The sequence below is a fragment of the Ursus maritimus genome, unplaced genomic scaffold (assembly GCF_017311325.1).
Source record: "Ursus maritimus isolate PB19 unplaced genomic scaffold, ASM1731132v1 scaffold_9, whole genome shotgun sequence".
Classification (NCBI taxonomy): domain Eukaryota; kingdom Metazoa; phylum Chordata; class Mammalia; order Carnivora; family Ursidae; genus Ursus; species Ursus maritimus.
Genome location: NW_024427107.1, coordinates 22,136,754 through 22,164,748, shown reverse-complemented (window position 1 = coordinate 22,164,748; position 27,995 = coordinate 22,136,754). Strand labels below are relative to the sequence as shown.

The following is a 27,995-nucleotide window of genomic DNA, read 5'->3' as shown; positions in this document are numbered from 1 at the left end:
AAGACAAAAAAAAAAAAAATCTTGTAATGATAAAGGAAAAATAGGAAACGAACAATTACAAATTTGCATATATCTAAGAACAGAGAATCCCCAAAATGAAGTAAATCCTGAACAGAATGAAGAGACTAGACAATAGTTACAATTGAAATGTAAATACTCCTCTCTCAGGAGCTGATAGAATAGACAGAAACTGAGGGTTTTAGAGGGGAGGGGGGGTGGGGGGATGGGCTAGCCTGGTGATGGGTATTAAGGAGGGCATGCATTGCATGGAGCACTGGGTGTTATACGCAAACAATGAATAATGGAACACTACATCAAAAACTAATGATGTACTGTATGGGGACTAATATATCAAAAAAAAAAAAAAAAAGGACAGAAAATCACTGAGAATATAGAAGGCTTGAACAGCACTACTAACCAACTGGACCTAATAACATATTCAGAACCTTGACCAAACGACAGCAGAATACACTTTCTTTTCAAGTAATAATCTCCAGGATAGACCACATGCCAGCCATAAAACATGTTTCAACAAGTCTACATTTGAATTTAGACAGACTAAAATCATACAAAGTATGTTGCCTGACCACAACCAGATTGGATTAGAATTCAACAACTGAAAGAAATTTGGGGAAACCCTACATATTTGGAAATTAAACATTACACTTCCAAAAAATAACTTGTGAGTAAAAGAAGCTGCAAATGAGAACAACAAATCAGAGTTTATGGGATGCCACTAACACAGGGTTTAGAAAGTATCTTGTAGCTTTAAATGCCTACATTAGAAGGATGAAAGACCTGAAATCAATAACCTAAGGTTACATATCAAGGAAGGAGAGAAAGAAGAGCAAATCAAACCCAAAGTAATTAGAAAGAAAGAAAAATCAGGAGGAAAAAAACAATGAAAACAATGAAACCTAAAGTAGAAAGACAATAGAGAAAAACCAATAAAATTAAAAACTGGTTCTTCGCAGGGATCAAGAAATTTGATAAACTATTAGCTAGCAGAGAGCAATGACACAAATTACCAAAATTAGGAATGAAAGAGGGGACATTACTGCAGATCCTACAAGAATTAAAAGTATTATAAGGGAATTTTATGAGTAACCTTATGCCAAAAATAGATGAATAGATATATTTCTTGAAAGGCACAAACCACCAAAATTTACTCAAGAAAAGAATAAATTCAGAAAAGATCTATAAAAGGTAAGAAAAGTGAATTGGTAATTAAATATATTCCCAGAAAGAAGCCTAGACAACCCAATTCACCAGGCTGCACTGGTGACTTGTATCAGAAATTTTAGAAAGAAATAATACCAATACTATATGTACTACTTCAGGAAATAGAAGGGAACATTTCTCAACTCTATCAGTGAGGCCAGGATTACACTGATACCAAAGCCATACAGAGACATTACACAAAAGAGAAACTACAGATCAATATTCTTCACGAACATAAAACCTAAAATCTTTAACAAAATATTAGTAAACTGAATTCAGCAACATATAAAAGTTTTACTTAATAGGAAGTCAATTAATGTAAAATAATAGAATAAATGAGAAAAAAACACATAATCATCTCAATAGTTGTAAAGAAAGCAAATAAAAATGTAACACCTTCTCATGATTAGAAACTCTTAACAAAGTCATCATGGAAGATATGTTCCTCAACCTGATAATAGGCAATTATGAAAATTCTAATATTCTCATTATACTCAATGGTGAAAGACAACGCATTTCCCCTAAGACTGGGAAAGAGGCAAGATGTCCACTCTCTGGACATCTATTCAACAACATCCTGGAGCTTTTAACCTGTGTTTTATGGTGGAAAAAAAGAAGTTAAAGGCATATAGTTGGGAAAGAAAGACGCAAACTGCCCTTATGACAAAAGACATGACCTTACATGTATAAGTTTCTAAGAAATCCAGAAAAAAAACTATTAAAGTTAATAAGCATGATTAACAAGGTTGTAGGTTACAAGAGCAATATAAAAACTCAAATTTTATTTTTATACTTTAACAACAGATAATCTGAAAGCAAAATTAAGAAAACAATTCTGTTCAATATATCTTAGAACTAATAAAATTCTTAGGAATACAATTAACAACAACAACAAAGTGTATGGCCTGTGCATGGAAAACTATAAAACCCTGCTGTGAGAAATCAAGAAATATCTATGTGATGGAGAAAAATGCCATGTTTCTGGATTAGGAGACTTGATATTGTTAAGATGGCACTTCTGCTAAATTGATCTATAGACTAAATGCAATTCCTATCAAAATCCTAGCAAGCTTTTCCATGGAAATTGACAAGGTGATCCTAAAATTTATAGTGCAAAGAACTTGGAATAGCCAAACCAATTTGGAAAAAGAAGAACAAATTTGGAGGAATTACACTATCTGATTTCAAAATTTACCATGAAGCTACAAAATCAAGACTACAAAATTGACTTATTTATGCACAGACTTATCAATCAGTGGAGTAGAATATGAAGTCTAGAAACAAACCTATATATTTATGGTCATTTGATTTTTGACTACGGTCCCAAAGCAATTTGAAGAAAGCATAGTTTTATTTAACAAGTGGTAACAATTGAATATCCATGATGATGAACTTATACCTCTACCTCACACCCTACACAAAAATTAACTCAAAATGAATGTAAAAGAATAAAATCATAAGCCTTTTTAATGAGAACATAAGCAAAAATTGCTGTATATGACCCTCAAAGCACAATCCATAAAAATAAATTAGACGTTTTTCAAAATTAAAAATTTTGCCTTTCAAAAGACACCATTAAGAAAATAGAAGCCACAGAGTCTGCGAAAATATTTGTGAATCATTTATCTGATACAAGACCTGAATCCAGAATAAAGAACTCTTACAACCTAATATTAAGAAGAAAACTCAATTTGGGGGCGCCTGGGTGGCACAGCGGTTAAAGCGTCTGCCTTCGGCTCAGGGCGTGATCCCGGCGTTCCGGGATCGAACCCCACATCAGGCTCCTCCTCTATGAGCCTGCTTCTTCCTCTCCCACTCCCCCTGCTTGTGTTCCCTCTCTCGCTGGCTGTCTCTATCTCTGTCAAATAAATAAAGAAATAAAAATCTTTAAAAAAAAAAAAAGAAGAAAACTCAATTTAAAAAAGCAAAATAATTTACTAAGCATTTTGTTAAGAAGATGTATGAATGGCTGATAAATGAAAAACATGGACAATATCATTAACCATTAGGGAAATGCCAATTAAAACCATAATGAGATACCACTATATACACACTAGAATGATTAAAATCAAAAAGATTGCTGACACCACGTTTTGTGAGGGTACGGAGAAACTGAAATCCTCATACAGTGCTAGTGGGCATGTAAAATGGCCCAGCCACTTTGGAAAATGGTTTGGCAGTTTCATACAAAGCCAAACACATACTTATCCTATGACCCAGCAATTCACTACCACGTATTTAACCAAGAAAAATGAAAACGGGTGTCCACAGAAGGATTTGTATGAAAAATTTCATAGCAGCATTACTCATGATAAACTAAAATTAGAAATAATCCAAATGCCCAGCAACTGGTAAATGGCAACACCTTTAATATTATCCTGCTGAGGAATTCCATTCCTTGGGTGGAATTGATGGCAACCTGCACAATCTATTAATAGATTTGTGTGTTGGGGGCGGAGCTTCCATTGTCCCAAAATATTATGATGCCGCATTACCTGCCCTTAAGTTCAGCCCAGTGTAGCCCCTAGGTCAAGTGGTCCACAACCTTCATTTAGCACAGGATCTATGCCAGGTCCTGGAGCCATGAGGGTCTTACAACAGGTACTGGAGATTGCTAAATGAAGTGATTATGTGATTATGACAATCCAGGGCCTTAAAGGAGCACACAGATTGTCCAAACAAGAGACTGCCAAAGCTGTTTTGGCCTGTGCAAAGTGCAATCCGTTTTTGAAAGAAGTTTTTTCCTTTCTAACCTTGTAGCCTAAACATAGTTGCTACAGTTTCAAAGCGTCCACTGAATGAACAGAGAGAAGCAGCCTCAACCTTCCACTCCACAACTTACACCCATACTGCTGATTAATAGATGCAGCGCAGGCCCATGAAGATAAGCCTTTCACAAAGCTGAGGGTAAACAAGCTGACAGCAGTCAATATGATTCACCTTTACCTAAGTTGTTGTTTGTAGCCATTCTGAAACACCACATCATGAGATTAGTATTGCCATCCACAGGAAATGGGGCCTGAGGTTCAAAGGGACATGATCTAGTTGCTCAAACCAGTGCTAAGATTTAATCTGTCTCCCTAGTCTTCTGGAAAGAGAAGTTCTCATAAAAATCTTATTTCCAACTCAAAGAGTCTAAAATGAAATGGGAAACCCAACCTCAGAAGCTTTTAGGAAAAAAAAAAATTCTAAAAAGGAAAAATCGTCCCAATTTACTCAGTTATTCTCTCACTCTCAACCACCTCCATCCCCCGCCTCCCTTCCTCCCCCCCTCCTCCGCCCCGGTCCTGAGGGTGGGCGGTTCTTACTGTTTTTATTATAAAAGTTTCCAGATTCCTTGGATCCACCCAGACCTGACACCTTGACTCAGGGGGTGCGCAGCCCGGACAGGCAAGTCGCCGCGTTCTCTGCGCTTGAAGTAGCGAGCGGGGGACAGTCTCAGCGCGGCCCCGAAGTCTGTGTCCCGGCCTCCTCCCCGCGCCCCTCTTGCTTCCCGCGCTGCGAGCAGCCCGGGACGCGGAACCCCTTCCAGAAGTTCTGTCGGCCCGGGGAGAGCGAGTTGCCGGCAGCTCTCCGCGCTCCCTCGCCGCAGGTGCCCGCGCACGTGGGGAGCAGCTGGCGCAGGGGGAGCAGCTGGCGCAGGTGGCGCCGGGGTGCGGTCGATGAGGCGCAGCATGAGGAAGATGCTAAGCCCGGGGAAGCAGGAGGAGCCCCCGGGCGCAGTCTACCAGGGCGTGGAGAACGACATGGACGACTCCAAGGACTCGCTTAAGGTACCCCGATTGGTGGGCGGTCGGGACGGGGTCGGGAGCCCCGGCGGGGGCGGCAGTGCTTGACTCTGCCCTCCTGCGTTCGGGGTTTCTCAGCCGGCGGCTCTGGGACGGGAGGACGCCGGGCACTGGGGACCTTCTCAGAATGGGGGCGGGGGGCGATAGGCGGCGTTAGTGAGGCGCCCCAGCAGCCCTGCTGTATCCTTTCTGTTCGCTTGCTGGTTTGCTCACCCTGCCCTTACTCCTGCGCGGGCACCTGCAGTCCGGGGACACTTACCCCAAAGTAGCGGGAATGGCGGGACTGGCGAGCTCCTCCAGGGAGTGGGGCGTCAGGAAGGGCTGTGGAAGGGGAGGCCCTCTGACGTCGGGTACGTGGTCTTCGCTAGGCGCTGAGGACTAGAATGGGCTTGGGTCGTTTGAGCGGCTCCCGGGACACCCGGCGTCTGCAGAGGCAGCATGAGCTCCAAAGGGCGCGGTCAGGGGACAGAGGCTGTTGAGGGTTCAGCAAACCCGCGCCCTGGCTTTCTTCCCATTGTCAGCAGGAGGAGGGGTCTTTTTTTAAACGTGAAAATGTCACGTCTTTCCAACCTCCCAGCCCCCACCTCAAATCCATTTCCGAAGTGGACTCCTGTTAATAGCGCCTCAGGTATTTTCCAGAGCGCGGGGGGAGGGGCCGTTTGCACAAATACACACACGTGGCTTATGAAATTATATTTTAGAGTACTTTAAAATTCAGCACCTGGGGATTTACCTTACTCTTTTTTGCAGCTTAATAGTATTCCCTTGTATGACTGTACCATGATTTACTCACTAGCTCAGCGTGAGTGGACACTTAGGTTGTGTTTGTTTTTGTTTTATTTTGCTATCACACATGTGATTGTGTTTGTGAATGTGAATACGACTGACTCTGTTAGTATATTAGTGAATATGTATGCATGTCAAAGTCTTCGTAGGACCAAGAGGTATGTACAGCTTTAGTTTTGATAGAAATCACCAGACCTCTAAATAGGTTGCACAAATTGACACTGTTGCCAATAGTGTGAGTCAGGCATGTGAATCACAAAAGCCTGGAAGACAAACCAGCCTTCACCTATTTGGGCATCGAGATTAAACACTGACTTTTTTCTTCTCCTCCTTGATTTCATATTAACTAGGGTCTTTTGGCTTAATCCAAAGAACAGAGATCATGAGTTGACTTCAAGCGCTAGGATAGTGTCTTTGGAATTAACATTATGGACTAGAAGAAAATTTTACATTTCAAAAATCTCATCAGAACTACTTCATTTACCAAAGTGGTTTTGTTTTCAAGAGATATTTGCTGAAGGATTTCTGCGCACAGAGTCTCAAACTTCATGTTTTTGTTTGTCTTCATTTAGTTTTATTGCCTAAGTCAAGTAGAGTCATTTACGTTATTTAAGGCTTTTAGAAGCTACAATAGAGCTTGTAGTTTGAAGGGTTTAAGTATTTTATTACCTTCAGTAATTCCAGATCATTCTGTAGGAATGTCAGTGGTGAGACTAATTACAAATCAGTACCTATAATACTGTGGAGAGTTTTGACTCTAGGGGTTTCCTGATTAAAAAGATACGGCTTATAGTATTTTCTCCAGCATTGATACACCATCTCAGGGATACTAACAAAATCAAAGGATGGAAGAAACCTTACAAGATGAGAAATGTGGGAAAAGAACCATCTGACTGAGGCCTTTACCTTTTTCCACGACTTTCTTTCAACAGAGTTAATACATTAGCATTTGACCCTTCATTCGTTAAAACCTTTCACCTAGCTTCCCTCTTTTTTACCCGATTACTGCTTGTATGTATTTCATTAAAGCAACCTAGAACAAATGTATTTAATACCTCTGTTTTAAAGTGCTTGGAATTAGCTGTTTAAAAGTGATCTAGTCTATTATGTTCTGTACCTCATCATATAGTTTGGAATCTAAAAGAATCTTAAGTAACCCTGTGACAATAACAGAACTATATTGAATGGATATATAATAATTATGTCTAAATGACATCCTTGGATTACTTTCAGAACTTTCTTTAAGAAGTCTCTTCAAAACCCGACTTAACATGTGTATAAATTCAGACTGTTCAGTATGTCTGATGAGCTTATATAAAGCACTTAGATGCTCTTTTGTCATTGTGAATTCAGTACCTTACGAGAGCATCTGAACCTCGTACTTGTTCTCAAGAGTGTGTTAATTGGGTTTGTGTTACAGCACATCACTGAACAGACCTGTAAATTGTTCTCTGGCACTGTGGAGTGGGCAGTGTAATCCCTTTATTTTCACTGGGAGAACATAAAATTCAAGTGCTAAAATACTTCCAAATGTAATTAGATACTTTCTTTGATAGAGGCATTGAGAAACAACTTATTTCTGTAAGAACCTCATTTTTAATTTATTACTGAATCTGTTTAAGTTTGGAAATGGTTGCACGCTTATTGTTCTTCATTCACTAAAATTATGTGTAGTTACATAGAATTTTGTAGTTGAAAAGTGATACATGCATATTTAAAGGACTGTCATAGAAAAATGATTTCTTCGGTACCATTCTGTCATAACAAAACAAAAACCAAAGTTCAAACTTTTAAGGGATTTTGTTTTGTTTATTTCAACCTGGCATTTGTTGAATGAATCCTTTTTGTTGTTTTTGAGTAAATCCTAATATGCTCCATGTTTATTAACTATATTAAAATACATTAAATACTTTAACACTGAATTTTATTTCATGCGTGTCAAATGTGACCAGTCACAGCCAAAGGTAGAATTGAAGCAAGTACCTGGCTCATTTGTTTGAAGGAGGTTTCTGCATTTTCAGGAAGTAGTTATTTTACAGTGGTTTCTATGAAAAGCTACTGTCTTGTAAAATGTTTCATTTTTGGTTCAAGTGTTAAGAAATACCTTTAGAAAAAAAAATCAGGTGTATTATGTGGTCACACATTTGCAAAGCTGTGAGGGACACTGAGAAATAATTTTATTCTATGTAATACCATAGCACCAGCATGAGGTTCCATTAATTTTTCCTATTGATTTTTAAAAAGGTAGTCTGGGGAAATTCTAGGGCATATAATAGTCCATATAGCCCCCACCTGCTGCTCTGTAAGAGCTCTGGGTCTTTCTTATTTCTCTCCTTCCTTCACTCTCTCCCTCTTATATATTTACATATATAAAGTATCATGCAAAATAAGTATCCAAATGTGTAGTACACATTCAGCATAGCCTTTGAGGAATGAACCAGAGAGTGTTTCTCAAACTTTTTTTTTTGTCACAGAATCCCTTTAAACTTAAAATTGAGGATTCCAAAGAATGCTTGTTTATGGGGTTGAAGCTACCAATATTAGAAATTAAAGTGGAAAAAAAAATTTTAAACCTGAGAATCCATGGTACACATTCCAGTACCTGTCAATGCTGTAATGTCACTTTACATTCTGTGGCTTGTCTCTCACTGTGCAGTCGTGAGAGACAGAAAGAAAGGCTAGGCTGGAGAACGGCATCTTGTAGCTCTCGTGAAAGCCTCGAGGAGGGAGAATTTAGGAGGGCATTAGGAGGGTGCATTGGAAAGGAAGGAGAGCAGGGTGCACTTGCTTCAGGTGTTCAGCCTGGTAGAGCTCAAGCTAAGCACAACATGAACACGGCACAGCGTGGTACAAGAAGAGGCTGGCTTCTGGAGTAGAAAACTTGTGTGCAATTCAGGGACATGTCAGAGTTTGGCTACAGCCTCAGTTCTGGGCCAAACTCTGCAATTTGGCTTTGGCTTTGCCTTTGGCAATCTAATATCAAAATACCTAATTCAGTGCCATTTCTGGTGTCTTTGGACTGGTGTGTTATTAGTGATACCACATCTAAACAATATAAAAATGTCAGCAATAGAATAAGGCATGTCATTCATATTTGTTGATAATACCTAAATACTCATTTTCAAATATAAGGAATTCTAGAAGCAAGTTTGAATAACACTCTTGTCAGTCAATTGAAGTATAATTACTAAATATAATTATTTTGAAAAATTTTTTTCTTTTTAAAGATTTTATTTATTCGAGATAGAGTGAGAGAGAGCACAAGAGCAGGGTGAGGGACAGAGGGAGAAGCAGATGCCCCATTGAGCAGGGAGTCCGATGCAGGGCTCAGTCCCTGGACTCCAGGATCATGACCTGAGCCAAAGGCAGACGTTTAACCAACTGAGCTACCCAGCTGCCCCAATTTTAAAAATTCTTAATTTTTTGTATAAAATAGATACTAAGAATTTTCAGGTAGGGAACTAGAATAGAGAACTATTTTGTCAGTTAATGTAGATATTAAAAGATGATTACTTAATTTTTGAAAAAACCTAATATACTTTTGATCTAAAATATTTATGAAAATTTAAATAATGCAAGGCAGGATAATAGAAACAAGTTTATCACATGAAGGTTTTTACTAAATTTTGTTTGCTATAGTAACATGAATAGCATCAAATAAAAATTATTTTTAAAGATCTATTTAATTTTTAGTGAGTTTATTCTGTTTAGGCCATGAGATTTTTCTAGAAAAAGTTCTGTTTGGGAATTTTTCATATTTTGTGAGAATGAATCAACGGCAGAATGTCAACATTGTCACCACAAAACTTTACAAGGAAGAGACACAATGTCATTTATGGTAAATCATCCTCAGTCTAGTCATAATAAAGAATATAAAAAGCGTGAGGAAGAAAAGAGTATTTGAGAAAAATAAGGTATTCAAAAAAAGCTCTCACTTCTCCCCTGACATCAGCGGAAATGAGCATGTGTTTGGAGTCACACTTTTACAGCCCAGTGACAACAGCCAGCTGTGCCAAAAACTTACTGAACTTGCTCTCCAAAGTCTGTCTTATGGTTTAAAATATTTTAGTCTGTCACACAGCTCACTCTATGATGATGGTTTTTACCTCAGCTTCAGTTTCTCTTGTATGTTGGTTTTTCCATCATTGACCAGTCAGCCAAAATATGTGTTCCATGCATCTCCTGTTCGAGTTCTGACTTTGCCATTTACTGGGTGCCTTTGGGCAAATTGTGTCGCCTCCCAATGTCCTTGTGTCTAGTCCTAAGTAAGTGCACAACAATGCTAGCATTTCTAGAGTGCAGAGAACAATGAGGAGGTTGAGCTGACTTGGTCTGGTGCAGAATCCCACTAGTCAAAAGAGGAGGAATAACTTAATCCTGGGGGGTGAGTGGACAGCCATCTAGACTACTGACCAAGTAAGTTACATGGCACTGCTTCAGTATGATTCTAGCTCTGCTATGTAAGGAAACATTGAATGGGAATTGACTGTTAGCAGGAAGGTCAAAGAGAGGAAAGTAATTTAGATTCCTGGACTTAATCCTTAAATTCATGAAAATCTTTTTATCTAACCAGCCCCTATGCTGTGATTTAAGTACATTTTCACCTGACAAAGAAAATTTCTCTATATTTTTGGGTGCCTGGGTGGCTCAGTAGATTAAGCGTCTGCCTTTGGCTCAGGTCATGATCTCAGGGTCCTGGGGTAAAGTCCTGCATCAGGCTCCCTGCTCAGTGGGGAGTCTGCTTCTCCCTCTCTCTCTGCCTGCCCTCCCTGCTTGTTCTCTCTCTCTCTCTCAAATAAAATCTTAAAAAATTTTCTTTATATTTTCACTGTAATTACTATTTCTTAGATCCCTTATGATTACTTCAACAAAACTTTTCTCAAGGCCTTTATTTCTATAGCATATACAAATTTATGATCAGAAAAGCAGATGATTATTGCAGTTATTAATGTTCAGGCATTTACTTGTACCTTCTACATGTCTGTACTCATTTTGTGATTTTCAAAAAAATATTTATCATAAGCATGATAAATAGTTTTGGATGATAGTAACCTTTTAACAATCAACTTGTATTGAGGTGTGTGGGCAGCACAGTTGGTTAAGTGTCTGACTCTTGATTTTGGCTCAGGTCATGATCTCAGAGTTATGAGAATGAGCCCCACATTGGGCTCTGCCCTCAGCAGATTCTGTCTCTCTCTTTCTCCCTTTGCCCCGCCTCCCTTAAAAATTAACTTGTATTAATAAGTTTTACATATGCTTGTTGGAGATAACAATTTTTTATATACTTCCAGGTGGTTCTTGAAGGAAGTACATGTAGATTTAAAAACCTCATGAAGAAACGAAAGAAATTAAGCAAATATGATGATATGAGCACATCCCCTTTGCACCATGCTGCAGAAGAAGGTCAAGTGGAGCTGATGGAGATGATCATCAATGACTCCTCTTTTGAAGGTCACAGGATGTTACAATGAGTTCTGTAAAAGTCCATCATCCCGTTAGATTTGCTGGGAAGAGTGGTATGAAGTAATTCTGAAGAGCAGATTAGTTCCAGTTTATAAAGGGCCCGAATATCTCACTCAGCAGTGTGGTTTTCGCTTTGGGCCAGTTTCCACTGAAGTACTGCAAAAGATGGTGCAGGGATCTGGGACATTGCACAACATACAGAGATTTTCTTTACATACATTTTATGTCTTCTTCCTTACTATTTCCTTCGAGGTCATTCTGCACTTAAATTGCATATCGTTGGATAAAATCAGGGCTCTAAGAAGATGGAACATCCTCTCCTATCCAGCTTCGTGCACACACAGCCTTGTTTGAGAAACTCAATTGTAGTCCCATAAGGAAGGGGGATTGCCACAGATTTAAGCAGTGAGATATTGTGATAAGACCTCTGTTATTTAAGATGATTCCATCAATATTGTGGAAGATGGATTGGAAGTGGAAGCCCAATTGAAAGGCTACTTCAGTAGCAAAGAGAAGATGAGAGTCCATGAGGGTTTGAGATTGCAATAGGGAGAAAGAGAAGAATCAAGAGCTACTTTGTGTGTAGAATGGACAGTGCTTGATAAGACATTGAGTGTGAGGAGTAAGCGGCAAACGGCTGAACTGACTTTGAGATTCCTAATTTAGGAGATTCGTCTAATAGTATAGCTATCCAGAAAAGAAGGCATGTAAAAAGAACAGAAGAAAAGTGAGAATGAGGTGTGAAGAATAATGAATTCGGTTTGGTCATACTAAGTCTGAAATGTCCAGAGGACATCTACTTGGAAATATCCAGTAGACTAGTAGCTAGTGTTCTAGTAGACTAGAACTCTAGAAGGAAGGGAACTGCCCCCCCAGGGCCATTGTTCATAGAAGGCATCTGAAGCTATGGAAGTGCATGGAAATGAGACCATGAGATTGATAGCAAACGTAGCTTAATGGTAGCACACCAATGTTAAGGATCAGGTGGCAGAGGAAAAGCCAGCAAGAGGATGGTGAAGAGGGTGGTGGATAAGAGATTGATGGTACAGAAGCCCAGGGAAGAGTTATCAGACACATGCATAAGGGTAACTGCACCCAAGAGCTCAAGTAGAAGGAAGATCACAATAACCCTTGTGTGAAAGGGCCTCAGTGACCTTTGTAAAAATGATTTCTGAAAACTGATAGAGATAAAAGTCAAATTCAAGTTATTTAATTAGTGAATGGGAATTTATCATTGTAGGCCCCTGTTTAAGTTTGGTGCTGAATGCAATGCTTGAAAGGAGTGACTTGATCAGACAGAATGGTCAAAGGATGTGTATGAGTATGAGAAAGTGGGAGTGTGGGGGGGGTGTGTTGCTGAGAATGAGGTACTTGGATGAATGAGAGTGGAAAGATAAAATTGAAAAGGAGAAAAATGGGCAGTGTGGCTGCAGCATGGTTGCATGTGGTCCCCAAATCATATTCATGACTGGATGCTTCCCTCCTCCTCAGACATAATAATATTCTGCCGCTAATTACAATGGGTGATAAAGCAGACAGTCATGTCTATTTTAGAATAGGTATAAGACACTGCAGTATAAAAGGTCATATTCTTATGCTGAGCTAACAGGGTAAATAGTACAATATGCTGCATTGTGGAAATAAGTGGAAAGAAACCATGTGTGGCATTAGGGACACAAGCTCTAATTCTAGTCTTGTGGTTTATTAGTGGTGTGTCTTTTTTCTCATTAACATTTTTTGAACCATTGCTGTGGGCCATTCTACTAAGATCTTTGAAGATATGATATCCTCCTCCCTGAAACAATGTGAAGTATGTATATATTTAAAACATTTCTTTCCCTTCCCTCCTTCCCTCTCCCCCACTCCTTCCTAACAAATTTGAATTTAATAATATTGAGGTTCAAAGAGCAAGGCAGTTTACAGAACTTACATACTGGTTGTATAACATTGGCAAGATTTTCAAACTCTAGGCCTCGTCTTTCTTTATCTTTCTGAAAAAAATGGTCATGGTTCCTTGTGCGCTCTTGGAGGGTTGAGTGCAATAATGGGTGTATGGAACTTAGTAGTGTTTCTGGCATACAGTTACTGCTTTTATATAAGCTCAATATTTTAAAACTATCCTCAAATTCATATGGCAGATAAAAAACATACGGCAACAGGAAAATCTGTTTCTGGTGTATGCTATAGACAGACCTCTAACTCATTTGACAAAGTCAGTGCTGTACTTCAGCACATCCCCTGTAGGTGTCCATTAGATGTTTCCTGAGAACTGAAGCTGTATTTTAATGTTTTTATCAGGAAGGGAAGCCTATGTTGGCAGCACTTGGCGCTGAGCTTTGAGGTCAACAGGCATGCAATAGGTGTTGAATATAGTCCAAGCAAAATCTAACTCTTATTTTGGTGTATTTTTCTAGTGCTGAATGTGACGGATGATTATGGAAATACCCCTCTGCACTGGGCCGCAGAAAAAAACCAGGTTGAAAGCGTTAAGTTTCTTCTTAGCAAAGGAGCTAACCCAAACCTCCGAAACAGCAACATGATGGCACCCCTTCACCTAGCTGTGCAGAACTTGCACAACGAGGTGATGAAGGTAAGGCTGCTGCCTACTCCCCGTTATAGCGCAGGCCAGGACCAGGTCCAGTGGTCTCTGCCTAGGCCAGACTGGCCAACCAGCCTACCAGGATGAATGAAAGATAGTGATTATAACACTGGTTTTGCTTTTGACCAACCGATCATGATTGATGAGGATAGTCTAATCTTTATCAAAGAGTTCTTATGTATCAGCATTTTTTAAAAAGTTTTATATGTTTCAACTTTTTAATCCTCATTAAAAGAAACAGAACTATGTACTAAGACTACTATTATCCCTCTCATAGCTGAGGGAACTGAGGCACAGAGAGAATGGAATAATTTGGCTGATGTCGTATAACTGGTTGAAAGCAAACATTAGGAATTTTGTTCTTGTCTTTGTGTTTGTGAGTTAATGCTTTACTTTTTTACTTGACTGATTAAATGATAAAAAGGAAGACAGTGATGAATGCCTCAGTGAAGACAGAAAACATAATTATGACTTACTATTTTTGTTAGAGTGGACAACATGCGATGGTGGATGGCATGTCTTGGCAGAAGACATGATGATACTTATGGGGCATTTCTTATTTTTTCCAAGGCTTCAGAGTGAGTTTTTTCAAATAAAAGAAAAGCTGGTGAATGCCAAATGGATAAGGTTTAGTCCAAGGCTTTTAAACTGCATTGCAGAGTCTCACAGACACACTAGAAGACACACATGGTTACTTAAAGAGTAATGAAATTTACAAATGGATCGTGTTCCACATATTCATTTCTAAGAGAGGCAATTTGGAACTTATAATAAGTTTTCCTGAGGTAATTATATTGCAAATAATGAGTTGGATATTATGCTAAGCCACATATCCTAATTAGTTCGAGTTACTATAACAAATACCATAGACTGTGGGCCTTAAGCAAAAACATTTATTTTTCACGGTTCTGGAGGCTGGGAAGTCCAAGATCAAGGCACTAGCCGATTTGGTGTCTGGTGGGCGCCTGCTTTCTGTTTCACAAATGCTGTTGTCTCACTGTGTCCTTATAAAGCAGAAGAGGTGAGAGAGCTTTCTGGGGTTTCTTTATAAGGGCACTACTGTCATTAATCACCTTCTGAAGGCCCTACCTCCCAATACCATCGCATTGGGGATTAAGATTTCAACATGGGTTTGGAGGGACAAAAATATCTGGTCCATCACACCATACAAAAATCTACTTTGTCCATAAATCACCAAAGAAGTCCTAGGGGTATTCTTGAGCTCCATGGTCCCTTTAGCCCAGACGCCTTCTCAGCCCCCTGGGTCCTTGGTTCCTTGAAGTCAGGCATAGAGGTGTGAGAGGAGCCTGCTTTCTGCTTTCCCACGGTAACTTGTGTATAGCTCTATCCTGATACTTAGCACATGGTATCGTAATCAAATGTTCATGTGGTTTTCTCCAGCTCTGGCCGGTTATCTTTGAAGGAGGGACTGTGTGCTGACTAATGTAAATATCTCCAGTCCTCACCACTATCGCTCTTGAACAAATGAACGAATGAGGAATGAATGAATGAGTAAATGGGCATTTTAACGCCTGTAGGAGAAGGGATGAGCTTAAGTATCAGCCCTTAAGAAGATCGTTCAGGACAGCGCCCTGAGAAGGTTATTGAAAAGGCCTTTGGCAGCAGGCTATTTGTTTTTTAAATGTCTGCATTGTTCTATACCATTTGCATTGCCACTGGTAACTGTGGGGACCCCTCTCCAACCAGAGATGCCCTGTAATTCCTTGAGGAACTCTAGTGCTTCCTCTGAAGTCCCTTTTCAGAAGCAAACACCCATCGGCTTAATTAACCTTGACTCTGAAAGTGTGATTTGGGAATTCTAGGGCAGGTAACAGTGGAAGGGCTTTTTTAAAATTAGGAATCCGAAATCTTAAGACTAACAAATACAGAAAGCCATCACATAAAAATAGAAAAGGAACTTTAGAAATAAGCTCATAGGTGATTTATAAACTAGATGGGGGGGGGGGGTATAACAAAGAATTTCCTGGTAACACCAGAACAAGGAAAAAAAAAAGCAGGGGTATAAGAGAATTGAAATTAGTTGTCTCTCCTTTGCTTGATCTTCTCAGCCATAACTTCATCTAAAAATATTTCCGAACCTCTCTCCGAACCAGTTATCCCCATGGGTCCCACCTGTACCCCACCAGGCTTTGCTGGTTGTAGGCTGCTTCTCCATTGCCTGCTTGGCCAGACTTCCCCCAGACCTTCTACCACTGCCTGTATGCTTGTAAAGTAAAACACTGTTGCATGTCCCCTCAAGTTCTTGTACAGATACCAGCAGTGTTTCCTCGGACACGTTGGCCTAGGGGTTAGTGAGTGGCCTTGTTTCTCAATAGCCTGTAAGCCTTAGTTGAGGGCTCACCCCCTAAGTATCCAGTGGTTTGACTGTCCGGTGAGGCTGCCTGGATTTTTTATCAAAGGGATGTCTGGAGGCCACACCTGTAAACTTGCAGACTTGCCTGGTCATGAGAGAACCTGAAGTGGGCACGGTTAAGTTGCTCTCTCTGGGACCTCTGCCACATACAATTTTACACAGCTTTATGAAAAACTGTGCTTATGGTAGCAAGCAGTAACACCCTAATAACTGCTACAAATCTATGATCTCCAATTCTAAGAGGACAAAGAGAGAAAGAAAAATCTCTTGCAGACCTGATAGGTATACTTTACATGGGAATCTGGAGTTTGTTGAGAACAGAATGTGAAAGTGCCTGACGTTCAGAATGAACTTGTGCTCTCATTGTCTTTCATCCATCAGTAATCTCCTACATGTTCTTATGTACTAAAATCTCAGTTTAATTTTGTTTTATGGGCAGAGCTAATTAGTAAGCCTAATTCATTTGCTGACATATCAGGGCATATTCTATTAACAAGGGGCTCTGCATTTTTTTTTTTAAGTCAAGGTTTTTAGGGAACAGCTTGTTTAATTTTTCTTAAGGAATTTAATTGTAAGCATGTATTATGGTTTTATCATAGTCTTGCTACAAAAGAAAAGGCCTCTAGTAGGCCAATTCAAAGATTCTCTCTTGGGAGAAACATTTATATGAGATAATTATTGAGGGTGCAGGAAGCGAATGACCCAAACGTGAAGTCAGTCTGTGGGCACGCAGCTGAGATAAGACCTCGGTCTGGTCTGGGTCTGCTCTCCGCACTCACTGCTTCGGATCAGTCAGGCAGGGCCTACTGCGGCCTGCCTGTTTTACACGGTCAGATATAGAGGAGTCCCGTCTGAAGAGTCTGACAGTTTGTTGCCCAAATCCTCTCCTTTCTAAAGGGATTTAATCGGTCTTGGGGCCCTGCAGGCCGCCTCAGTTCCGGGGTGTCGGCTGGTCCTGACAAGATCTCCTAACTGCAGTACCTTAACTGCTTGCATCATTGCTTGACACAGGCCCCTGCCTGACATGAGAGACTCCATTTTGCTCTGTACATGGGAAACAGGTCTTCAGTTAAATTCCATCAGAAAAATTGCTTAACCATTTCCTCAGGAATGCTAAGTTATTACGTCATAGAAAAAGTTTCTATTCCAGACTAAGTTTGAATTAATTGAGTTAAGCCATACCAGTGTTACATGAACTCTCTTTGCTGAAGAGATTAGAGTTTTTAATTGACATTTCCCAGAATACTTAGAATGGAGGTACAGGAAAAATGGCTGGAGGGGAGAAAGCAGCCCTTCCCTTCCCCCTCTCTCCTCCCTTTCTCCCTTCCCACCATCCTTCTCTCTCTCCCTTCTTCCTCTCCCTTCTTCCTTCACACTCACACATTCCAAATGCCTCCACAAATTTATTTTCTTTAAGCTGTTAGTTAACATAGTTTATTTAATTCAAGTGAGAAGTATTAAATGAGCTGATTATTAGTATCCACATTTCTTACTTCTTGTTTCACAACTCCGTATTGCCTTAATTGATGAGATACAGAAATCACCTTCCTTCCTTCCTTCCTTCCTTCTCTTCCTTTCCTTTTCTTCCTTTCTTTCCTTCCTTCCTTCCTTCCTTCCTTCCTTCCTTCCTTCCTTCCTTCCTTCCTTCCTTCCTTCCGAGAGTGGGTACATGCATGGGTGCATGAAGGGTGGGGAGGGGCAGAGGGAAAGGGAGAAAGAGAATATTAAGTAGGCTCCATGCCCACTGTGGAGCCTGACTCAGGGCTTGATCTCATGACCCTGAGATCATGACCTGAGCCAAAATCAAGACTCGATCACTTCCAGGTGCCCCGAAATCACCATTATTTCATCTTTTTGAGAAACGTGTGTAGTACCAACTAAGTACAATGTTTGTGCCAGATTCTGTGGGACAGGGATGAAAGAAGATGAATAAGGACATGGTCCCTAGCATCCAGGAGCTTATAATCTGGTGGAAGACAAATAGTCTTTTCAGAACTTGGAAGCTGTTGGACCGTTATTCCTCTCTTTTGTGTAGGTCTTGACAGAGCACAGCAGTACAGATATTAATTTGGAAGGAGAAAATGGAAACACAGCTGTGATAATCGCATGCTCCAAAGATAACAGTGAAGCACTGCAAATCTTGGTTTGTATTTTAACCATTTTCCCCCATTTTCTTTCCTTTCTTTAGGACCACATTGTTATTTACAGCAGCTCTCAGTTTCTCTTCTTAGCAAAATATAAAATGCAGAAAATGTCAGAAAAAAAAATAGTTCTGTGTGTTTCCGTCTTTGTACACACTCCTTAAATCTTAAATCGATCTGAGATTGCTTACAGAAGACTCACAGGAAAACATTAAAGAAAATGTGAAGAGAACCAGGTGAAAAAGTAGAGACAGCAAAAATGAAGATGAAGCTGCTGGTCAGGATACAAAATACAAAGTATAGTAGCTTGGATGTTAGTAAGAGTGGACCATACTTTTGACTCTGAGCTTCTGAATAGTCCGAGGAGAGATAAATGTAGTCAACTGCAAACTTAACTGTTGGGCTCATGAAATAAAAGCTAAGAGAAACAGCCATTCATGTTCCCAGGACTAGAAGTTGCCACCATGGATTGTCAGAAAGGGAGCCCTGTGTGACATAATGATCAAGGTCCTTGGCCACAGCCCTGTAAGTAGGACCAGCCCACTCTCTGGGGGGATTTCCTGGGGCAGTCCATTGAAACTCTGGAGATGCCCATCTAAAATGACTGCTACCCTACATAGTGTCCCCATCTGAGTGTCATATTAGAATTCCCGAAAAAAGCTTTCTTTCAACCATCCCTTAATCACTTGTATGTTATTCAGGCTAGGGTATATATTTTTGCCACTCGATTTTTTTTTTCTCTCCACTATCCCAGAGAGTAGGAAAATAAAATAAAAATAATTTTAGAACATCTCCTTGAATATTTAAATTTACAAATAAGTTCCAACATGTTAATTAGATGTTTTGGAGAAAAAAATGCATATTCCTATAAACTGTCATGATTGGACCAAAAAGAGGATAAAAATAAATGAATTTCACATTCAAACCAAGAATTTAGAAAAAGAGCCACAAATAAAACAAAAGAAATTGTAATAAAGGAATAGTAAAGTTGAAAATAAAAATTAATGATTTTTGGAATTACTTGATGAGTTGTTTCCTTGAAAAAGATGATAAAATAGAGCTGGTATGGCGCAAGTCTAAATAAAAGAGAAAAAGATAAAGTGCAAATCACAGAGGGCTTTATCTGGGTATGATAGGGAATTTTAAGATGATAAAAGATTGGTATGTGGAATCCTATTCTAAAAATTTAGAAAATCCTTTTTAAATGGATACATAATTGAAAGTAATTGAAATTAAAAAATTAACTAAAAGTTAATTCTAATTTATGTGGAGATTCATAAAAAATATTAAAAATGCATTATTAAGCTCTGGAGCCAGCTAATTTTACAAGCTTTTATAGATTTTACAAGTTCTTTCAAACTTTCAAGGAAAAAGTTTTCATTTCAAGTAACTGTCTCATAGCACAAGAAAAGAGTGAAAATATCCAGATTAATTTTAAGAAGTAAATGTAATAATTCCAAATTTATGGTTTTCCTCAAAAGAAAAATTTAGACCCATTTTTCATGTAAAATAGAGGCAAAATCTTAAAAATACCAGCAAAATTGATTGACATCATTAAAGGAGTAACACACAGTACCACATTGACCTTATCCAGGGAATATATAGATAGTTCAGTATCAGATTATAGCACATCAGTTGACTTGATCAGACCAATCATATGATTATATCCACTTCTTTATCTTAAAATGGATAAAAATTTATCTTTAAGATATTCTTACAAATCTGTGAGGAAAAGACTATAGAAAATTGGCAAGGGACACATGAAGTTTAATTAATTTCTCTAATCAAAGAGAAGCCTGTTGAAATAATGAGATTCTTTTTTTTTTTTTTTTTGGTCTCTTAAATTGGAAGGATGAAACAAACTTTTTTTGTTTTCTTTTTTAAGATTTTATTTATTTATTGGACAGAGAGAGAGACAGGCAGTGAGAGAGGGAACACAGGCAGGGGGAGTGGGAGAGGAAGAAGCAGGCTCCCAGCAGAGCAGGGAGCCCGATGTGGGGCTCCATCCCAGGACCCTGGGATCACGCCCTGAGCTGAAGGCAGACGTTTAACGAATGAGCCACCCAGGCACCCCGGATGAAGCAAACTTGTTGATTTGATATTCAGGGCTAGAGAAATTTTGATGAATTAAAGAATTTCACTCACTGTGGGGGTGAATACTTCTTGATTCACCAATTCCAATTCTTGGAATACATTCCAAGGAGATAAAGCTATTATTGATATAAAGGCTAGTGGTACATATATCAGAGTGAGAAAACTGGGGAAAAAAAGAAGTTCAGTAGTAAGGATTTATTGTATAAAGTTTTGTGTATCCAAAAATGGAATATGTACTTAATAAACTCATATTTTTAAAGAATGTCATTAAGTAAAAATTTTTGAACAATATGATCACACAGTATACACATAATTACTTCTGCAAAGAAATAAGACAAAAAAAATATTGTCTCCTAAAATGTAAACCAACATTCTCCCTCAAAGGTGAGGTTATAGGTAGTATTTGCTTCTTCATAGTTTTCTGCTTTTTCAAATTCTTTACTTTCATGAAAATAAAAGGCACTTGAAACTGAAGTTCAATATAAAATATGATAGCTGAAAATGATGGACCCAGAGATCAAGGTAACTTTCGATTCAGTTCTCCTAACATCCTTTTAGTAGAGAATTTCCAGTAATGAGAATACCTGATTTTCATAGTTTAACAAGAGTGCTGGTCTTCCCATTTATTAATTTTACATAAATGAGAGGAAAAGAATCTGGGAAATATCACCTCATTTTATATAAGGAATTGAGCATAGGTATAGGAGAAGTCATGGTAATGTTGCAAAACATTGCATTAATGCCATTGAAAAATGTGTTGACTTTAGTGGGAGTATCATAATTGATATTTTTATGTCTACATTGTTACTTCATCTTTGGAAAATATAAAGTATCTCCAGTTCATAATCCTAGCCTCCTTCCAAAATGATCTTCTTGCCTAGATTTCATACCTTATGAAGCTTTTCTATGTAGAGTTACATAGGCGCAGAATAATGAAATGGTCTAGGAGAGGCATTTAATTCTTGTTTATTGTGATTTGGGGCTTAGCTTGTGTCAGTTGACTTTTTTTTTTGGTTCTTTCTTTTTCTCCAGTTAAATAAAGGAGCTGAGCCATGTAAATCAAATAAATGGGGATGTTTCCCTATTCACCAGGCTGCGTTCTCAGGTGCCAAAAAATGCATGGAAATAATATTAAAGTATGGTGAGTAGAGGCTTTCATATATTATATACTATAAAGCCTATTCTGGTGGATGCTATTCATTTGAAAAATATTTAATAGAATTTATACACAGGCTTTTATATAAGTCTAAATGTCTTTTTTTTTTAAATTCCTTTTATTTATTTTTAATGTTTGTTCTCTTGAATTCTGTTTTCCTCTGAAGGTGAAGAACATGGATATAACAGACAGTCTCACATCAACTTTGTGAATAGTGGGAAAGCCAGCCCCCTGCACATGGCTGTTCAAAGTGGTGACTTGGAAATGATTAAAATGTGCTTGGACAATGGTGCACAGTTGGAAATGATGGAAGTAATTCTTCATGTTCTACATGCTCCTTTTATTTAGGGTTGTCATAAATTAGTTTCCAAAATGCTTTATAGCTCTTTAATTTAGATTGCGGCAGGCATGATTTTTTTGCTGCTCGGGTAGAAGCAGAACAAGAGAATAACCCAGATTTCAGCCTAGCCAAAGAATCTTGAGAGCTACCCAGAACACTTGCAAACACAAATACAGGACAGGTAACAATACTGCTAATGATAGCAGAGGTACTGTCAGAGCTGTCAGAAGCTCTCAGGTTGCAAGGAAGCAAAATCGCTAGCTGTGATTCTTATATTAATGCTTGATTTTGTTGGGAAGAAAAAACTCACAGCTGAATTTAGGTTATATCCTTAAATTTGGACTTAAATATTGATTCTGATATTAAAACCCTTTACAGAATGGGAAGTGCACACCCCTTCATTTTGCTGCCACCCAGGGAGCCACTGAGATTGTTAAATTGATGATATCCTCCTATTCTGGTAGCCATGATATTGTCAACGCAGTGGATGGAAATCATGAGACACTCCTTCACAGGCAAGTTTCCTACCTATCTTTGTGTGTACACATTTTTAGTCTGCATATGTTAAATTATACCCTGCAAGAAAAAGTTCGTACTTATAGTAGCAGGGATTCTATAGTTCAGAAGAAAAGAACAGAGATAAAGATCCTATGTTTCAACTGGAATCTCTATGTTCCTCTGGAATTAGAGTGTTAAATAGATTTTCTTAGAATAAAATCTCCAGTGGCATGTTCTGGATCATTTCTTGGGCCAGTGGGTATTGGCTCAAGATTAAATTTCTATATGCTCAGGAGTCAACGTACATGCTTTTCTAAGCCTTTTCTTATTTGTTTCAATTCCTTATGTGTCTCTCCTCATTTTTAGTAGAGATAATGGAGCAGATACATCTGGGTGTTCCACTTTTACCACCCCTTCCCGCTCACACTCACGATTATAAATATTTTCAGAACCGTTTTTAGGAAATGGCCAAGCTCCAAACAAGATAAAAGTTTAACAGAAATCCACATCACAGACAAAAAGCATTGAAACTGTAGGCTTACTAGGTGCTAGGGCAGGAAATAGGCAGTGTGGACTGAGAAGGGAGGACAAGGAGTTAATGCTTCCTGTGTGAGTGAAAGAAATAACTGAGATGAGCCTCCCCTCTCTGTGTCCCCGCCTCTCTCTCTCTCACAAATTGGCATTTGTGAATAAAAGATTGGTGATATGAAAATGCCTATTAAATCACAACAAAAACACTAGACTGACCTCCAGACTGGAGGTTCTCAAACACTTGCGTATTAGAATCATGGGGGTAGTTTATAAACTCCCAGTGCCAGTTCCTAACCCACATTACATCAGATTCTTTGGGATGGTCTCGGGAACTTTTTAAAACTCTGTAAACTATTTCCTGATTTTAGCCCATTTAGAAACCCAATGATCTGGATATAGTTAAAATGTGTCCATTTGGATCACAGCTTTAATGTACAAGTATGCATAACAAGGAATTATTTTAGAAAAATAGATAATTCACCAGACCCATAAGTGTCCTCAGCCTGCTGACTGCTCTAGTTGGACATAGTCAACTTTGGATTGGCTGTAGATTTCTTGGACCAATTCAATTCGATTCTGATTAACCTAATACTGATCTACAGTCCTGGAATGTCTTCAAATAGCCAGTGACATGTGGAGTTTATTTTGAGCTTCAAAGGGAAGTTTGCTCTTTGGGCTAGAATTCTTATTGTTACCATAATGCGAAGATTCCAATACATTGTTCTAACTGAAACAGTAAGCTTTGGAGTAAGGGAAATAGGGTGCCAGCCCTACCTGGTTATGTAACATTTGGCAAGTCATTAAGCCCTCCCAGCCTCAATGTTAAGATCTACAGAGAATTTGCATTTTTAATGAATTCCCAGGTGGTGCCAGTGCTGGTCTGCCACCCACACTTTGAGTAGCAAAACTCTAGACTGGGGGTTAGAAGAACAAATCAAATGGGGCCTTAACGTTATTATTCATTTCCTACAGTTGCTAAACGTATTTAATGTAGTTTAAATGTAATACAACCTACTGTGAATTTGCGGTGAAAATAAGCTGATTCTGAAATTTATATACAAAAGGCTAAGAGTAGCTGAGATGATCTTAAATAGGAACAAAGAAGATTTGCAATAGGAAACAAAGTTTTCAATCATTGGTATTAACATTTGTTACGAAGGTGCTTTAATATAGATTGAAAGTTTTTACTTGCTTTTATCCTTACTATTATCCTTATGACTAGCTGTGAGATAATACAAAAGTGTCTTCAGTTCTCCCCCAAATTTGTCTTTGGCTTCAAAACCTTATGAAAGTTAATGCTGCCTTCTTAACTTTTGGCAAAAAGAGGGCATTTTGAACACTGCAGATGAATTTTAGGTGCACCTTGCATGCAAATGTTTTCATTCCCATGATCATGATGATAATGAGTTCTTTTGTTTTAAGCTCTTAGGACAGATGTTACTACTCACTTCATGGCTTCATGATGATTTTACAAGGAGAAAATCATTTTGCTTAAAGATGAGGATGAAAATCTTTGATGTATATGAATTATAACTATTCTCTGAAAATATTGTCCAAATCACAATTATAATTTTTTATAGTTTTATATTTTGAATTACACAAAATTATGAATTTTGAAAGGTTATTGATTGCCAAGCATTTTATTATGTTGTTAAATGGTTATTTAAATTGACTTTTTGAGTACAGTATAATAGCTTTATTTTATATATTTATATCATGAGTATTTTAACATGTGTGTCACTCTCTTTTTATAGAGCCTCACTATTCGATCACCATGAACTAGCAGACTACTTAATTTCAGTGGTAACTATTTCATGGACAGTTTTTTTATTTTATTAGTATTTCCAGTTGAAAAATCATATAATTACATAATATAAGTTTTCAAAATAAGCCAAATTTTAATTTGTTGCTTCTCAGCAAAAAAGTTCATAGAAAGACGACTGATACATTTACAAACAGAATATGTTGTGTCTGAATACATCCTGGCCAGACGTCATTGCCATGAAGTTGGTCAGAAGTACTGAAATGTACTTTCGATACCTGGATCCATGTTTTTGCTGTTGGGGGTTGGTGGGTACATGGCAAGGACAGTTCTGTGAACCAGTCCTAGAAGAGGGTCAGGCTTCACAACTCTGCTGACTCTTCCACGAAGGAGAAGGTAGCACGTGTTCCCTCTGCCATTCACTGTAAGCTTCTACCCCAGCGGCCTCAGTGCCATCTTTCAAACAAGGAAAAACTGAGAAATTAAAAATATTGTCCAAAGTCTGTTACAAGTGAAAGCACACAATCTTTTTCATTCTAAGAAGTATACTCAGTTGGCTTTTAGTTAAATTTTAACAAGTCATTTACACAGATGAATATATGATGTATTTATTTAAGCCCCACCATATCAGCAATGAATGTAATTCCATTTGTAGCATTTATCGTGGGTTTGTTGTCAATAGCAACTATTGAAATTGTGATATTTACATAGAGAAATCCTGGAAAGATTCATTATATGCTGTAGTTTTGTCATGCATGGTTTCCTGCAAATGCAGCTGTATCTTCACCTGGCAAGAAAACTGTGGCAGAACCTCACTAACCAACATGAGATTTTCGAAGGGGACACTGGTGCTATCGTCCTCTGTATTTGCTGGGTCCCCCCAAAATGGAAATATCCACAGTCAGAATTTAAGCTATTTTTATTACTTTGTCCAAAAGATAGAATTCTTTCCATGGACTTTTTAAGCCTTGTTTCTGGTCCTATAAAGTATTATAACTGTAACACATCATGATAAATACTGACTTCGTCATTTAAAATAGATACGATTTTTAAATATAAATTTTCTCAAATATTTGGCTAAAATATTACTTTAGGATCTGAATCATTTCAGTTCAGTTATTTAAGTTCATTTATTTCAGATGAAGTGGATTTTTTAAAAAAAAATCCACTTCTTGTGAGTGTTTAATCACATGCAATAAATTTGGAAGATTTTTTTTATCACAGATGTTTAAAAATATTTTCTTACATTGAGAACTAAACTTTTGCTACAGGCCAGAGGATTTTATTTTTATGATTTAAGTAGTAACATTGATCAATTGCCAGACATCAATCAGAAGGTTAACATGTGAGGATAATTTTTGTTTTTGAAATTGTAAAAGAATGTCTTGATTTCTGATGTTATATGAATTATAGGGAAATTTCAAGTACTTCTGTAGTTAGTCATGTGCTTGAGTGCTAGCCATATTATGGATACTCTATTTTAATGAATTAACATTATTTACATATTGCAATGTAAGCTAACTTGTTCATAAGCTCTTTGTTGAATAACTTATTTTATTTTAGGGAGCAGATATAAATAGTACTGATTCGGAAGGACGTTCTCCACTTATATTAGCAACTGCTTCTGCATCTTGGAATATTGTAAATTTGCTACTCTCTAAAGGTACTACGAGGGGCCAAGCCAAGCTTTTAGAACTACTACTCAATTTGATATTAAACATTTATTGACCATTTATTGTGCACCAGGCATCGGTCCAAGTGCTGTGAATACAAAGATAAATAGATTATGGAACATAAGAAATAGGGAGATCAGTAGGAGAAGGAAGGGAAGAATGAAGGGGGGGTAAACAGAAGAGGGAATGAACCACAAGAGATTATGGACTCTGGGAAACAAACTGAGGGCTTCAGAGGGGAGGGGAGTGGGGGATTGGGCTAGCCCAGTGATGGGTATTAAGGAGGGCAGTATTGCATGGAGCACTGGGTGTTAAATGCAAACAATGAAGCATGGAACACTACATCAAAAACTAATGATGTACCATATGGTGACTAACATAATAAAAAATTATTAAAAAAAAAACAAAGATAAATGGAATACTTTGTCTAGAAAAATTTTCAGTCCAGTAAGGGTGTGATACTTAGAAAGTTAATTGCAAAACAATGATAGACAACATTTATTAAGCAAGTATTTTATCGCAGGGACGTTGCTGAACATTTTATCTATATTCTCTCAATGATTAATCCTGTGATGTAGGTCCTATAACTGCCCCCAATGTAAGTACTAACCTGATGTGAAGATTACAGAGAAGAGAGCTACTGTCCCTTCTCTTTTCTTGATATCTAATCTCTCCATCTTTATATTTCATGCTTTATAAGCTAAGATCTCCTTATTAGTTAACATAACAAATGATTTAGTCTCTACTCCCCCTATACACACACACACCAAGGTAAACCCATTTTAAATATAGTTTTCTTACCTAAATAAAGTTTCCTGTAAATTAATGGTTGACAGAGTTTTGAGTAACTTTTATTTTCTTAAATTGAAAATCCACCATAGATAATGTTTTAAATAAATAAGTAGAAGTTATATTTCTATTGTGTTTTTTTAGGTGCCTGTGTAGACATAAAAGATCAACTTGGACGTAATTTTTTGCATTTGACTGTACAGCAACCTCATGGATTAAAAAATCTGAGACCTGAGTTTATGCAGGTAATATATGTACATGTGGATTTCCATAAACTGAGTTGGGTTCAACAGAGAGTACATTGATTTTGCTTATTATGATTCTCATTATCATAAAGGCTGATGCTGGAATTTGAAAAATTATTTTAAAATAAAGATGCCATATTTGAATACTTATTTACAGCACGGTGATGATATTATGATAATAATACATTTCATTGGGATCGAATTTTCCAAGTTAGAGGGTTCCCGTATATCCCTATCTATAATGAGTCAGCTTTCCATCACTCTTTTAACCATTACGAATTGCATATCACAGTGGAAAAGCCAGGTACATGAGTAAATTAGCAATATTTCATCATTAATTAAGAAAACTTATTCAACATGTTTGACTTGACAGGTTGCAACATTATCTCATATTTATATTCACCATCTCATATTTACTGAGTGACAATTAGGTGTATCTGAAGTTCATCATATTTTTGAAATAAATAGATTTTAATATTGTCAAAGTCTTTAATAAAGAATAAAATACTTTTATTTGAATATTTTAAAAATAAAA

General features: G+C 37.9%; 1 protein-coding gene across 1 annotated transcript in view; it reads left to right on the top strand.

Annotated features, from left to right (window-relative positions):
• The first annotated feature begins 4,883 nt into the window (after positions 1 to 4,883).
• Positions 4,884 to 27,995, top strand: part of TRPA1 (transient receptor potential cation channel subfamily A member 1) — a 49,694-nt gene continuing 26,582 nt past the window's right edge. Inside the window, exons 1-10 of the mRNA XM_040625586.1 lie at positions 4,884 to 4,994; positions 11,087 to 11,246; positions 13,673 to 13,848; positions 18,267 to 18,374; positions 21,499 to 21,607; positions 21,789 to 21,934; positions 22,341 to 22,477; positions 24,746 to 24,794; positions 26,317 to 26,416; positions 27,360 to 27,460. Of these exons, the coding sequence (XP_040481520.1) occupies positions 4,884 to 4,994; positions 11,087 to 11,246; positions 13,673 to 13,848; positions 18,267 to 18,374; positions 21,499 to 21,607; positions 21,789 to 21,934; positions 22,341 to 22,477; positions 24,746 to 24,794; positions 26,317 to 26,416; positions 27,360 to 27,460 (1,197 nt within the window). The remainder of the gene's footprint in view (positions 4,995 to 11,086; positions 11,247 to 13,672; positions 13,849 to 18,266; positions 18,375 to 21,498; positions 21,608 to 21,788; positions 21,935 to 22,340; positions 22,478 to 24,745; positions 24,795 to 26,316; positions 26,417 to 27,359; positions 27,461 to 27,995) is intronic.